A 14,514-nucleotide genomic window follows, 5' to 3' on the forward strand; every position below is an offset into this window, starting at 1 on the left:
TAAAAAAAAAAATTCTAAACAAAATTCGTAATATATAAAAATGATAAATATAAAAATTTAGATGAGTTTTACGCAAATAATTAAATATATATTAAATAATATAAAATTGTCTGAATATTTAACTATACAGTAATAAATATCACAAAAAAAAATTATTTTATGCAACATCATGCTATTTTATTTAAGTAAATGCATGTTTAGGATAAGTACGCCATTTTGTAGTGTCAAAAAAGGTTGGTATTTTTAAAGTTTCCTGTGTGTTTTGAATATTTAATTATGATTATTTATTTTTCTTATCATTTGACTTATAATTATTTTTAAAAATTTAAAAGATTTTTAAGTTTTACGTCATTTAAAATTTGTTTCTGCATACAAACAAATTGTCATATTTCTCAAGTTTTCTAAAGCCCAACTTGCCGTCTCGTTAAGCCGTGAGTTTCGTGTATAAAAAGCTCATACACAAAGCTTCAAAGCTCGCGAACTTGACTCCACCTTGAGCTGCGCTCTGGAGTAACCAAAAAAGCATATGAAAACGACAATGCCACATAGAATATACACATATTTTATATTTAAACTTTTTTAAACATTACGAGCCAAAAAAAAAGAAAGAAAAAAATAGTTAAAAGCGATATCGAATCGAGTGGTGAAAAGGAGTAATTAGGCAAGCATTTTGTAGGGATTAAGAATGCCATTGGGATCGAACATCTTCTTCATGTCACGCATCCAATCGATGGCCACCGGATTCTTGGAGTAATGCAGATAATCCTTTTTGAGGAAACCGATGCCATGCTCGGCACTAATGCTGCCCTTCAGCTTCGAGGTGTACTCATAGACAAAGGGTTCGACACGCTTGTGGATCTCATCGGTCAACTGATCGCAGTTGACATTCAAATGCAGATTGGAATCACCCAAATGGCCATAACCACAAACGACGTTGGCCAAATCGCCGCAACGATCACGCATCACATCGACAATGCTGTAGAAATCACGCAATGGCAACGAGATGTCGTATTTGAAGCAGAAGCTCTTCTCGATGAGACCAAGTGGAACCATTTCACGGATCTTCCAAATCTCCTGCACTTTGCCGGGTTCTCCGGTGACGGTGCCATCACGAATCTCATCACGCTCCATGCCCAGGCTAATGAATTGGTTCAGTTTCTCCTCATCGTGGGCGCCATTGCTGCCCGATGTCTCAATCAGCATATAGAAGGGATAACCCGAAATGGGGGCGCTTTAATAAAAACGAAAATGAATTTTAATATATATCATCATTTTCATCACATTCTCGCCACTCACTTCAAGAACTTGAACTGCTCCAGCGCCACGTTGAGGGCACGCTCATCGATCAGTTCGCAAGAGCTGAGAATCTCGCCCAGATTGCGTTTGGCACTCACAAAAGTCTTTAGCACATCGTCGAATGAATTCAGACCAATGAAAGCCAAATTCACCGCCTTCGATTCGTGTGGACACAGCATCGATAGCTTCGTGATAATGCCCAGCGTGCCCTCGGAACCAATGAACAGATTCTTCATGTGATATCCAGTGTTATCCTTCTTGAAGTTCGACATCAAATCGAGCACTTGACCATTGGCCAACACCGCCTCGACACCCAACACGGAACCGTGTAGATTGCCATAGCGCACCACACGCAATCCGCCGGCATTTGTCGACACGTTGCCACCAATGTGACAACTGGCCTTGGCACCCAAATCCAGCGGCACCGTCAAACCCACTTCCTGAGCCCGCAAACTGAAGTTCTCCAATATGCAGCCAGCCTCGACGATGGCAATTCCCGTCACCTCATCGACGGATAGCACTTTGTTCATGCGCTGCAGCGAAATGACAATCTCATCACAGATCGGCACCGAACCACCCACAAGACCAGTGTTGCCACCCTGTGGCACCACAGCCAACTTGCGCTCGTTGCAATGCTTCAGCACAGCAGCCAGCTCCTCAGTGCTGCCGGGTTTCAGCACCAACTTGCTGTTGCCTGTCCAAGTGGAAAAAAGATGTGGTAACATTAGTTAAGGAAGTCAGCGATATAGATCATTGTTTAGTTACCGCGTATGCGCTTCAGGAAGCACACGTTGTAGCCATCGAGATCCTCTGTAAGCACATGATTCTTCCCCAGCAGCTGCTCAAAGTGCGACACGTCCTTGTCGTTCAGCGTCGCATAGTTTCCACGCTGCACATGATCAGTGATCTGCCGAGATGGATTAGAGAAGTTTGTAAGAGAGTTTAAGTTGAGTAGATCATAATAAAAGTTATAGCAAGGAAATTTAAGTTTGAGAGTTTATATGAAAAGTTGAAAGAAGAAGTTTGCAAGAGGGTTTAAATTGAAGATGATGAATAGAGAAGTTCATTGGAGGGTTTACATCGTATAGATAATCGGAGAAGTTTGTAAGAGAGATTACGTTGGATAGATTGTAATAAAAGTTATAGCAAGGAACTTTACGTTTGAGAGTTTATATGAAAAGTTGAAAGAAGAAGTTTGCAAGAGGGTTTAAATTGAAGATGATGAATAGAAAAGTTGATTAGAGGGTTTACATTGTATAGATAATCAGAGAAGTTTGTAAGAGAGTTTACGTTGGATAGATTGTAGTAAAAGTTATAGCAAGGAACTTTAAGTTTGAGAGTTTATAGTATTATATATGAAAAGTTCATAGAACATGTTTGCAAGAGGGTTTAAATTGAAATTGATTGCTAAGAAAAGTTAGGAAGAGTTTACATTGTATAGATAAATAGAGAAGTTTGCAAGAGAGTTATATGAAAAGTTGGAAGAAGAAGTATGCAAGAAGGTTTAAATTGAAGTTGATGAATAGAAAAGTTGATTAGAGAGGTTATATCGTATAGACAATTAGAGAAGTTAACCAGAGAGTTTAAGTTGAGTACATTTTAAAGGAAGTTATAGCAAGGGAGATTAAATTAAGGATTCAAATTGAAGTTGATGGATAGAGAAGTTGATTATAGAAGTTAAAAAAAGAGTTTACATTATATAGGCAATAAGAGAAGAGAGAAGATAAGTTACCCAGAGAGTTTATATTGTATAGATAATTAGAGAAGTTAGAAAGAGAGTTTAAATGAAGAACATTTTTAAAGAAGTTTGCAAAAGACTCCAATTTGTAGAATATGAATACAAAAATTAGCACCAACATAAATTGAAAAGATGATTAGATAAGTTTAAAAGAGAGTTAAGTTTGAGAAGTTGGTAAGAGAAGTTCGCAAGAAAGTCTACATTGAATAGGTGAGCAAAAAAGTTAATCACGGTTAGAGAAGTTGGTAGAGATGTTCACAAGAACGTTTAAGAGTCACATTGAAAAGATGATTAATGAAGATGGTAAGAGGGATTCATTTTAAAATAAATAATTAGAGAATTTAGCCAACAGTTTAAATTGAGTAGATTATTACAGAAATGGAAATTGAAATATTATAAAAATTGATTATTAATGTTTACAAGAGTCTTTAAATTAAAAAATCATCTGATTTAATAGCTTATCAACACTGTAATTTCCTATGCGTAAAATACATTTTCGTTTTGGTAAAGCTTTTTGCAATAATAAACCATTACATTTGTTTCTTATTATATTTTATATTCTCAATATTCATTTTAATAAATTAAAATTAGAATTAGAATGCTCTTTCCTTGCAACTTCCATAATGGAGACGCCATTTTATTTATTAGGAAATTCCCCATACTGCAAAAATCTTAAATTTCAATTCAATGCAATCTCTGATTTACCATTTCAACAATTCTCCTACTTTCCTTTATTTCGAATCTTTTATTTTTTTAAGCACTTACTTTGATCAATAGCTTATATCTAGTTGTACATTGAATACCCCAAAATATATATGCAAATAATTGGAGTAGCTAACTAAAAAGTTCAACACATTTATTGATTCAATGAAATTTCCCTCCGCATGTTCTGAGCAAAATTTAAGTTCGACTTGTTATCGATTTTGTTCGAAACTTAAATTCGATAAGCGACTGCTATAAGCTTTCTATCTCATAGCTTGCTAATTAGCAGCGTGACAATCGCAACGATGTGCACAACTGTACGTAGCGGTACTTTAGCATCAACCACCATTTGTAAAGTGTTGCAGACTCGACTGCGATTGGGCCAAGAGGGGACAAAAGTCAACTCACCACAGACCACAGAGTGAAACTCTCACTCACTCTCTTTCTCTTTCCCTCTCGCGCTCTTACACACGAAACTCTTTCGCTCTCTCTCTCCCCCTTTCGCTCGTTCGCTCTCTTTCCCTCTCTTTGTGTGTGTCTCCCCACCTTTTGATTTTGTTCTGTGCATCTCACCATTTAGTAATAATAATAATAACGTATGTGTGTGTGTGTTTCCCTCTCTCCACTCTTCGTCTTACCTGTGTAAGTTCGGGCAACGGCGATGCGCTGCTCGCCAGAGTGCGCACCACTGTGTGTCCATGTGTGTGTGTGCCTGTGTCTGTGAGTGTGCGTATGTGTGAGCTCTGCCTCTGCCTTAGGGTGGCAGCGGTCGCCAATCTGCGCAATTGCAAGAGACCCTGGAAACGCATGGTGGTAACACTGTCTGAGCGGGGGCGGATGGGTGGCAGGGGAGGATTGGGATTGAAGTTTAGCTGAGCTGATCTTCTCGTTGCTTAAGTTTTTCTTTCGTGTTGTGATGAAATTTTGAGTTTGATCTAAAATAGAAATAATGCAAAAATTAAGTTTTCAATAATTTAAATTTCTTTTAATACAAATTACGAACTTCAAAACAATAATCGTTCACCTAATATTCGCCTTAAATAAATTTGATTGAATACAATATTATCTAAATTGTTGAACTAGAAAATGTCTAATTCTTATGTAATTTTTTCATTACTCAGATTTATTCAGATATTAGATCATTACAAAATAGCATTACAAAATAGATTTAAAAGACAGTGCATTATAGAAATTCAAATATTTGAAATAACTTTATATAATCCACACTTCCGAGTATTTTCTTGCACACTACGAAAAAATAAAAGTTCATTTAATATTACTTAAGCATTACTTTCGCTACATATTTCTGACTCTGACTTATATAACTTGTTCGTATTATAAATATAGTTTTGTTAGTTTAAAGTATTCTACTTTAATAAAAGTTAATTTTTTAATCTCAATAAATTAAAGGATGCAACAAATTGGGAGTAACTTAGAAATAAAGAAAAAACCCTTGAAATCCTTAACATTTTTTATTCCTATTTAAATAGAAATGCTTTTTATATCAACACGATCTTCTAAGCTATCTTTTGCTTGTAACATGAATTTACCATCTGCGCTCTTTTCATCAATTGTGTGGTAAAATCCTTGCCAAGTCAATTTAATCTTTTTGTTTCCAAAATAAACAGAGAATCGTCTGATTCCCGTCTAGTTCTCTATGTATAGAACTTTTCTTATCAGCTGCCATGCCTCAGCTGATAAGAAAAAGGCACGTCAAAACTTGGAGAGGTATTAATTATAGATTTAATGCGGTTACCAAGATCCAGGCAACCTCCATCTTTGATCTATAAGTCTTTTGCTTACCAAGATCGTGTCGTTTCACTTCCTTTCCCAGACTGTTTGTGGTCTTGAGTGGCGAACAGCAGACTGGGTACTGATAGCGCCAAGGGGGATCACAAAGTTTTCCGCAATCTATATGGGGTGGTGAGCTTTATTATATCGCTTATAGGCGACAACGACGACAGCGGCGCACTATCAGTGGCACAAGTTGTATGGTTATTATTTGCCTGGGTCTAACAAAAGGAATTAGCATAGGTTGTATTTACTTTGAACGATCTTGATCTCGATCTTGGCCAAGTGCTGTTAAAGTCAATATCTTTATGACCACGGCCTGGGGTTTACATTGTCACAGTTCCAGGTATCGAGGATTGACTGACTGACGGATGAAGATGAACTGCAAAACTGCATAATCATAAACTCATTTACGCCTCAGTTTTCCGTTCACGTTAGTTTTTACCTGGGCTCGCGTCAGGTAGAACGAAATGCCTGGGCCTGGGAATTATTATCACGAAAGCGAAGTTTACCGATCTTCAAAAGTAAATCCATTAAGAAATGCGGAAAACAAATTTGTTTTTCCCCTTTTTTTGTATGCGCAACGCAAAGAGTTTTGCGAAGAATAGATTTAAACTTAATTTTACATAAATGCGGCATACAAATATGTGCAATAATAATTTATTTTTTTTTTTAAATTTCTAGAATCGATTATACATAGATTGTAAAAAGCAAAGAGTAAAAAGAGCGTGTTACACGTTCAATATTGCAGTATTGAGAGCTTAAAGCTCTCTTTCACTCTCTCTTTTGCGTTCGCTCTCTCAATGATCATTGACGTTTCCCACGTTTGTGTTTTGTTTACAATTCGTGCTTGTCGTCTTTCATATGCCCTGTATTCGTATATGCAAACACACACACTTACAAACATATGTCAGTATTCAAGTGTGTTTGTGTTTTGGTTTGTGTTTGGCTTACGTCAAAAGTTGCACTGGTATTAGTGCACGTGTGTGTCGTCAACTGCGTAACAGCTGATAAGAAACGAAATACCAAAAAAAAAACGAAAAAGAAAAACAAATGCGAAAACTTATAATTGCCAAAGAAAATATATAAGAAAAATCACAAATTACTTTAAAACAACTAATAAAATAATTAACAACTTCTAAAGCGTAGTCATATACATATTTAATTAAAAATTTATCTTTCGCTCTCAGATGCTAAGTTTTTAGCATATGCTCACACACACACACACTTGCACTTCTTTGCTGGAGACAATGGCGTCATTAGCATCTGCTCTCGCACACGCGCCTTACACGCAGCCCAAAGAGAGACGCAACTAGACCAGCAAGTGACCACGCATACATATACACAATGCATATACATATGTATACACACACGCATACAGCTAAGCCGCACGCGCCAGCAATTTGCATAGCTTTTTTCAGTTTGTGTGGAAAATAACCAACAAAAAAAAAACAAGTTGGTCGCAGCTTTTTATGCACCTGATATTTCAAACACGAATACAGATTTCTTAACTGCGAAAGTATTTATGTTTTTATTTGTACGTTTTGTTGACCTACCGTAATCGATTTAATTTCCTTTGATTCGCCACTTGATTGCTTGTATCGTGTTAATCGTAAACACAACAAATGAAAACTAAAACTAAAAAGCGCAAACCGAAAAGCAACGAACACTTGGCAGCATGCTCAAAATAAGAGCGAGCTAAGCATATGCCAACAAAGAGAATACCCGCAAAAGCTGATGAGCGCCAAAAGCTCCAATCTCTCTCTCTCTCTCTCTTGCTCAGATCAGCTGTTGAGCTTTTGTGTTTTGTTGGTTGTTGGAGCAAGCGAGCGCGATAAGAGTGCTAATGAAACAAAAGTTTTTTCGTTTGCTATTTTTATATTATAATTTGATGTTTCAAATTTATAATTATTGAAATGTTGCTACGTATAAAGATTTTCAAAGAATTATACAATTTAATTTTGCTTTATGACTTTCTCATAGGACTTGAAATATTAATCCATATATTTATCAAATACCAATAAAATTGTTTATTATCAATGCCACAAATATTTATTATACGCTCTTGATCATAGTCTACATCATAATTTAAGCATTTATTAATATGCACAAAATAACATTTGTACTTTTCATTATAATCTATATATTTTTTTTCATTAAAATTTTAGTTTATCAACATTTTTAGTCATGTGACTTTTTTAAATATATCTCTGAGTATTTTAATTTTGTAGTTTTGTGTGTATTATGCAATATAGAATAAGAATTATTAAATGATTATTATTATTACAAATTGCGCATTATCTTTTCAATTAATTTATGCTGATTTCGATTACTCAACATGCTATTTATTTCTTAAACCGTGAATGATATCCAGAAAGCTAATGATTTTTTTATGTTATAAACTAAATATTTCTTAGTATTTCTTATATTTCTTATTATATTTGCTCAACAATATGAAAGTTCGTTGAAAATTCAATTCCGCATAATTGTTGTTCTGCTAAAAATTATATAAACAAAGTTGACGTTTTAAAAACAAAGAATCTTGGTTTCAGATTTTCTCATCACTACAAAAGTTTTAATGAAATTCTAAATAATTCTCTATTTTGCTATATACGATAAGTTTGATAAACGATTTATTCAAATGAATTTACTAAATATTGGTGTAATAATAGAATTTATCTATAATTGTTTAACAAATTTAACTGTTATACGCGCTCACCATGTTGGCCTCGTAACTCACCACGAACCGCCCCTTTTGTAAAGCAGCACACCACCAGCCAGACGTGTGTATGTATAAGCATCTCGCTCGCACTCATTGAGCAGCAAAGTTGCTCAGTGTGCCGAAGCACGCTGTCGCTTTGGTTCACACCCACCCTAAACCAGCAAGCAGCGCGCCCATTTTTCGCCGTCGGCATTTTGTATTGGACGCAGTCGCGATACCAACCGACTGCAATTAGACAACAACAACAACAACGATGACGACGACAGCGCGACGCAGCGAACATTTAAATCAAAATGGCGAACGCTTCTAGCGGTCTCGCTGATGACGCGTCTCCTATAACGATTATCTAATCTTTTTCGCAAACGTCCCGACAAGATAACTGTAAAATGCGCAACACTTTTTGCAATCATTCGAAAGATAACCAAATATTGTACAAATGCAAATGTATTGTGACTTTGCTGGCATTGCATAATAGAAGTATGAAATATTTTATAGCTGGGCAATGCGATATAAATAAATGACAACCTAATTATAAAGAAAAATCGCTCTGTAATGATTAAAAGTTTATTTTTCTATTGAGGAAACCTCAATTATTTTTTGCCCATAAACCAATTCTTGCTGTTAATTGCAAAAAAAAGAATAACCTTGAAAAATACATACAACAATTTCGAAATGACTAAACTCTTAAATTTATATTCATATAATAGTTTCATTTTCTTTTATTACAAACCTTATAATATACTTAAAAGCTTGCGATGGCTTTGCGAAAATATTCTGAAATTAGAAAAACAAATGTTTTATATTAAAAATATAAATAATTTATAATTTTTTTTAAAGAATTTTTATATATAAATAGTGAAATTCTTTAGTACAATTTCCCTTATTTTGTATATGAATACAAATATATAATATCTTCCTATTTTTGAAACTTAATAAAATGATTTAACTAAGATTATAATAATAAAGTTTACTATATAAAATTCGTTATGAAGCCACGATTAAAATATAGTTTGGTTCGCTTGAGCCTTCCAATATATTGAATGAATGAAATAACTTCTTGAACTTTGATAGTTTTTTCTTTTCTCATTTACTAAAAATGTATACTATACATACATTATACATTGTATAGTATACTTTGATTATTTTTATTTTGAGCATCTTCGTACCAGAATTATAATATTGTTTTTTTATTTTTGTTGTGAAATCATAGCACAGTTAATTGATTGTTTATCGATTTTTAATATTGTTCCGATCTACTATATAATCGGCTTAAAACTACTTCATGTTAAGTACCGAACCGGTTTTATAAACAGCTTAATGGAGTTGGTCTCCAGTTTAAAACTGGTTAACAAAACGACTTTATCACGGACAAAGTCTAGTTTAACAACTCAAGGCCATTATAAAATGCGATTAAAATAATAAATATTTTATAGTTTTTCGAGAAAAAATAGATTCTTTTATATTTTTACTATACTGGGCACATTTTTAGTTTTAATGTTTGTCATCAAAAAAAATTTATTCAAATTTAAAAGGGTGTAAGAGGATAAATATACTATATTCTTCTTAGACTATACTATATCATCTTCTAATATCAATGTTGGAATCCAAGGCTTTAAATTCTTTAACGGTTTGTCTTAGGAAACCTTCGCAATCAAATTTCTTTTCAAAACAAAATGTTTACCATTGCAAAACTTTTAAAATAACGTAACGGAATCTAAAGGATTGCACAGCGAGTGACAACTTTTGACCCGTGATATAACTTGTAAATATCTTTATTCTTTAAACATTCGCAAGAATATTTTAAGTCGAATATGTAATAAGAACATTAAATAATATATAATGTGCAGGGTATCTGATCGTGGCATTGTCCCGCAAAAAGAATTTATATTTTTATACCTTTACGTTTGTTATAACTTTGTGCAGGAAATGTATGTAACAGACAGAAGGAGGCAAACTCCGACAAAACGGAACGATATAGTCATGCCCGTAAGTCTGTCTGTCCATATGAACACCTAGATCTCAGGGACTATAAGAGTAAGGATATAATTTTTCGACGCAGGTCAAGTTTGTTTTAAATTTTTTCCATGCCCACTTGCTTCCCCCCTAATCGAAAAATATCGTATTGTAAGCATAATTTTGAAGGTAGAGTGATTTTTGGTACATACAATATGATAATCACAAGAGTATTAATGATTGCTGGCAATTTATTTATGCTAAGATCAAAATTGTATAAGATATTTAAGAAATAATTTTGTATGGCAAATAACGCCTACTTAACCGCTTTGGCTGACAATCTGCTATATTTTGTACTCTATGGTATATTTTGAATTTAGTAGTACATCGATATACCAAATTCTGACTTTTGGTATTTAACCAAGAATATTTTTTAAATTGTAATTCTATTGGTGAGTATAAATGGGTAGCGGGTATCTCATATTCGAGTACACTCAACTGTAGCCTTCTTCTTATGTGAAGAGTCAAATACAATGCACGTTTATGATCATATTCTTTTTAAAAAGATGGATCAAAAATATTGTATTTAAATATAAATAGTTCGATTTAAGTAGCAAATGATAGCTATTGATAATATAAGCTCTGATAAACATCGGCCCGAAATCCCTTGTGGGTTTTTGGGTATGGTAACATATGGTGTCCGCATTCACCATCCCTAAGCTTAAGCAGATTTATTTCGCACTTGTCACCCCCAACCCTACAGCGAGCAAAGCAAAACTACACGGACTCTTCATTAGGGATCGTTCTTCCGGTTCATGCATAGCTGCTTCCATAAAATAGCAACTCGTAAGATCAGCCCTTAACGAGCTTAGGGGTTGCAATTTACACATTCCACGAAAATCGTTGCATTTTTTTTGGGGTAATTGTGAGTATTTGGATTTGGAAACGCGCGTTCGCTACACTGCGTAAAATGGAGAAATATAACAAAAAAAAGGGAGTGTGTTATCCTTAAACTGGGAGGTCGAGGTCGGCATAGTTTTTGGCCTAGTGTCAAAGTTCAACCCTTCCCATGTCCGAAACGGAACTCAACTAGCTACCCTTTGCATTGTTTCGACCTCTGGTACAGTTCGCGTGGATGGATTTTTCGTGAAATTGTGAAGAGGGTCAGCTAAAACTATTTGAGGGGGTAGCGTGAAGGGAATCGGATTGTTACTAGTCGTAATGTTCCTCTTTTCGCAAGAAATTTGAAACTTTTTACAGTTTTTTGTCATTATTTGATTTTGATTCGATTTCGTTATATTTAAGGGTAGATGAGAGAGGTTCCGGACAGACAGTGATTAGGCTGAAGTCTATTAAAGAATTACCATACTAATGTTCTATAACAGTCTTAAAATAATTAGAATTTTTTAAAAAATTTCTTTAGCCGTGTAAATTTTTTTTTTTTAATTAGTCTAAAGCCTAAAGCTATGATATAAAAATTTTGTCTAATTAGAAGTTGCCGAAGTTCTTATATAATTATATAAGTATAAATATTATAATTTTTTTTTAAATATATCTATAGTTTTTATTGTTTTCATATTTAAAATCAAGCAAAAGATTTAGATTAGTTCTTGTTAATTGGTATTCCGGATGCATATTGTTGTCAAAAATATAATAAATCAGTGACCGCAAATAACAATTATGATTTATAAGAATCAAATCACAAAAAAATCCATGTTGGGAAAAAGCCAAACATAAATAATAAACAAAAATGTTAACTGATTTTTATAATCAAAATTCAAATGTATGTATTATATATATTGTTCATAACATTTAAAGCTATACATATTTGAAAAAGATTTCAATTGTAGCGTATTCAGAAGTCGCTCTGGGAGACTTCATTTCAAGAAAATATGCTCTACCTCAGCTAACGGTATTCTGGCGAGAGTTGAGGTTAGGTTGCCCTAAACTGTTCGCTAATATTGCGAAATGATGCAACGAAATTTAAATAAGTTGCCCGCAGAGCCAAAAAGGCATTTGTAAGCATTTGATGGTGGTGGCGAGATGACCACGCCTTAGCACCAGCTTCATTACAATTGAAGCGAAAGGCACAAAAACAATGCGACGACAGCAACCCATTTTAATAGTTGAATCAACACAGAGACATATGTATGTATGTATGTACACACGTATAGGCGCAACGGAATCTCACACGCCCCGAACGACACCCCAGTAAGCCATTGGATCTGTGCATATGTATGTACATATGTATGTATGTATATATGTATGCCTGTGCGTGTTTGTATGCAGATGTTGATAATTCCAAGGTTTCTTTTTTTCAAAAATGGTGTAGGAAATTCTAACAATTACAAAAGCAACTACAACAGCAACAGAGCGATAACAACAATGCCAGTGCTAATGTGTGTGAGTGTGAGTGTGAGGCAATTACATCGCACCGCACACACACACGTTCACAGAAGTTAAGTGCTAATGAGAGCAAGCGGGCTAGCAAGTGACAGCGTATGTATGAGTGAGTGAGCACTAAACAAATTGATGCCAGTGGAAAAAAGCACGCGCAAAGCAATTTACGCTGATTATACATTTGTCATTTTTGTTCGAAATATACATACACACTCACACACACACACACACATGCTTACATGCTGACATGAAGACGTGGGACACACACTCGTGCGCTCGCTCACACTGCGGCGCCAACGCCAACGACCCCCTCCCACCCACAAATGAAGAGCCAACAACAACAACAACTTCGACTAAAGCAAGACCCAACGAGTTTCGAGGCAATAATTGGAAACAAAAAAAGAGCGCATGCTCCGCATGGCTCTTTGTACAGTTGAACGTGGCACAAGAAGCCAACGAACATGAAGAAGAGGCAGAAAACTCCAACAACTAATAAGAAAAAACTACGTACAAAAATAATAAAAAAAAAAAAACAAGAGTAAAATACAAAAGTCCAACCATAAAAAATCCAATACACACAAGTCCAGCCAAAGATGAAGCCGGATCAACACTCTCACACACACACATACTCGCATACAAAAGGCAGGCCGCAATCAAAAAGCAAATAAAAGGCATAGTAGAGAAGAGAGAAGCAGCAGGCAAAAACACTTAACAAGCGTAAAAATAATATGGCGACGGCTGCAACAAAAACAGCAACAACAACAATGAAAAAAACCAAAAAAAAGAAATACGAAAATGTTTCGTTCCTTCTTCGTTCGTTCGTTTCAAACTTCGAGTCTCACACATTAACGAACACAGCCTGTCATTGCCAGCAGAGACCCCTAAAACAACAACAACAAGAACAGCAATGAGAGACGAACATACATACTTGTACAGATAATGATATATACATACAAACACACATATTTATAATGAACATTTATGAACGTCGTCCGCACAAGAACAGCCCAAAGCGGCGCACGCACACTACTACTCACAACGACATACGTACATACATACATGTGACAGCAGCACACAGGCACACACTCAACAGGGGCAGCAACAACAAAATGAAAAATGGAATACCAGAGTGTCTGTCGAGGCACAGTGGAGCAAATGTAATTGTTCGGCTAAAATACAAGTTATAAGTTTTAGTGGGTTTCTTTATTATTACTTTGACCAACAAATTAATGAATACTAAAAGTATAATGCAAAAGTAATAATAAAAAAATCCAACATGTTTATTTGACTGGCATACATTTTTAATATTATTTATGTGACACTATAAAATGTTTAACATATGTATATATATTAGAAAATATAGGATTATTAGAATTAATTTTCAATTTTATTAATTTAATAGATTTGTTAAAAACCATTAAAAAAAAATGTAGTACCAAAGGGAAAATATACATTTATGTTCCACTGTGCACATGTTATAGTGCATACCAACAGCAACTGAAGATCATGACTACCACAAAACTGCAACAGTGGTTGCAATCTACGCGAAACGTAGTGTAGGATTACAATATGAAAATGACAAAACGACATCCCATGTGACAATGCAGAAGAGAAGATGGAATAGATAGAAAAATTCAAATTCAAACAATAACAATGATACGCTGGTCACTGTACGAGCGAACGAGCAAGCGAAAGCGAAATAGCATTTCGTTGTAGTTGTTGTTGCGCTACGATTGCTATTGCGGTACGCATACGCTACGCTCAAGAGTCCCCCCTCCACACTCCAAGAGTCGAACAAAACGACCCGGCTGAGGCCGACAAGCAAAACTAATAATAAAATAAAGCCGCTGTCGATTGCTAGTCGGCTCAGGTATGTAAGTATGTCTGTGTATGTATGTATGTATGTAGTGTA

General features: G+C 34.9%; 1 protein-coding gene across 2 annotated transcripts; it reads right to left on the reverse strand.

Moving 5' to 3' along the window:
• Positions 1–546: 546 nt before the first annotated feature.
• LOC132797273 (uncharacterized) lies at positions 547–7,210 on the reverse strand. 2 transcript variants are annotated; one of them, XM_060808913.1, is made up of 5 exons: positions 7,084–7,210; positions 4,375–4,671; positions 2,062–2,203; positions 1,297–1,990; positions 547–1,231 (listed from the first exon to the last, which is right to left on the reverse strand). In XM_060808913.1, exons 2-5 carry the CDS (start codon positions 4,543–4,545, stop codon positions 658–660), a joined length of 1,581 nt encoding a protein of 526 aa, XP_060664896.1. In that variant the 5' UTR covers positions 4,546–4,671; positions 7,084–7,210; the 3' UTR covers positions 547–657. The 2 variants fall into 2 exon arrangements, with proteins under 2 accessions (XP_060664896.1, XP_060664897.1); XM_060808914.1 differs by lacking the exon at positions 7,084–7,210 and adding an exon at positions 5,540–5,640.
• Positions 7,211–14,514: the final 7,304 nt, after the last annotated feature.

The sequence above is a fragment of the Drosophila nasuta genome, chromosome X, assembly GCF_023558535.2.
Source record: "Drosophila nasuta strain 15112-1781.00 chromosome X, ASM2355853v1, whole genome shotgun sequence".
NCBI lineage: Eukaryota > Metazoa > Arthropoda > Insecta > Diptera > Drosophilidae > Drosophila > Drosophila nasuta.

Coding starts and splice junctions, on each gene's coding strand:
- LOC132797273 (XM_060808913.1), bottom strand. CDS start 4,545: ATGCGTTTCCAGGGTCTCTTGCAATTGCGCAGATTGGCGACCGCTGCC. Junction 2,204..4,374: donor CGTTGCCCGAACTTACACAG/GTAAGACGAAGA, acceptor CCATCTCGGCAG/ATCACTGATCATGTGCAGCG. Junction 1,991..2,061: donor CTTCCTGAAGCGCATACGCG/GTAACTAAACAA, acceptor CCACTTGGACAG/GCAACAGCAAGTTGGTGCTG.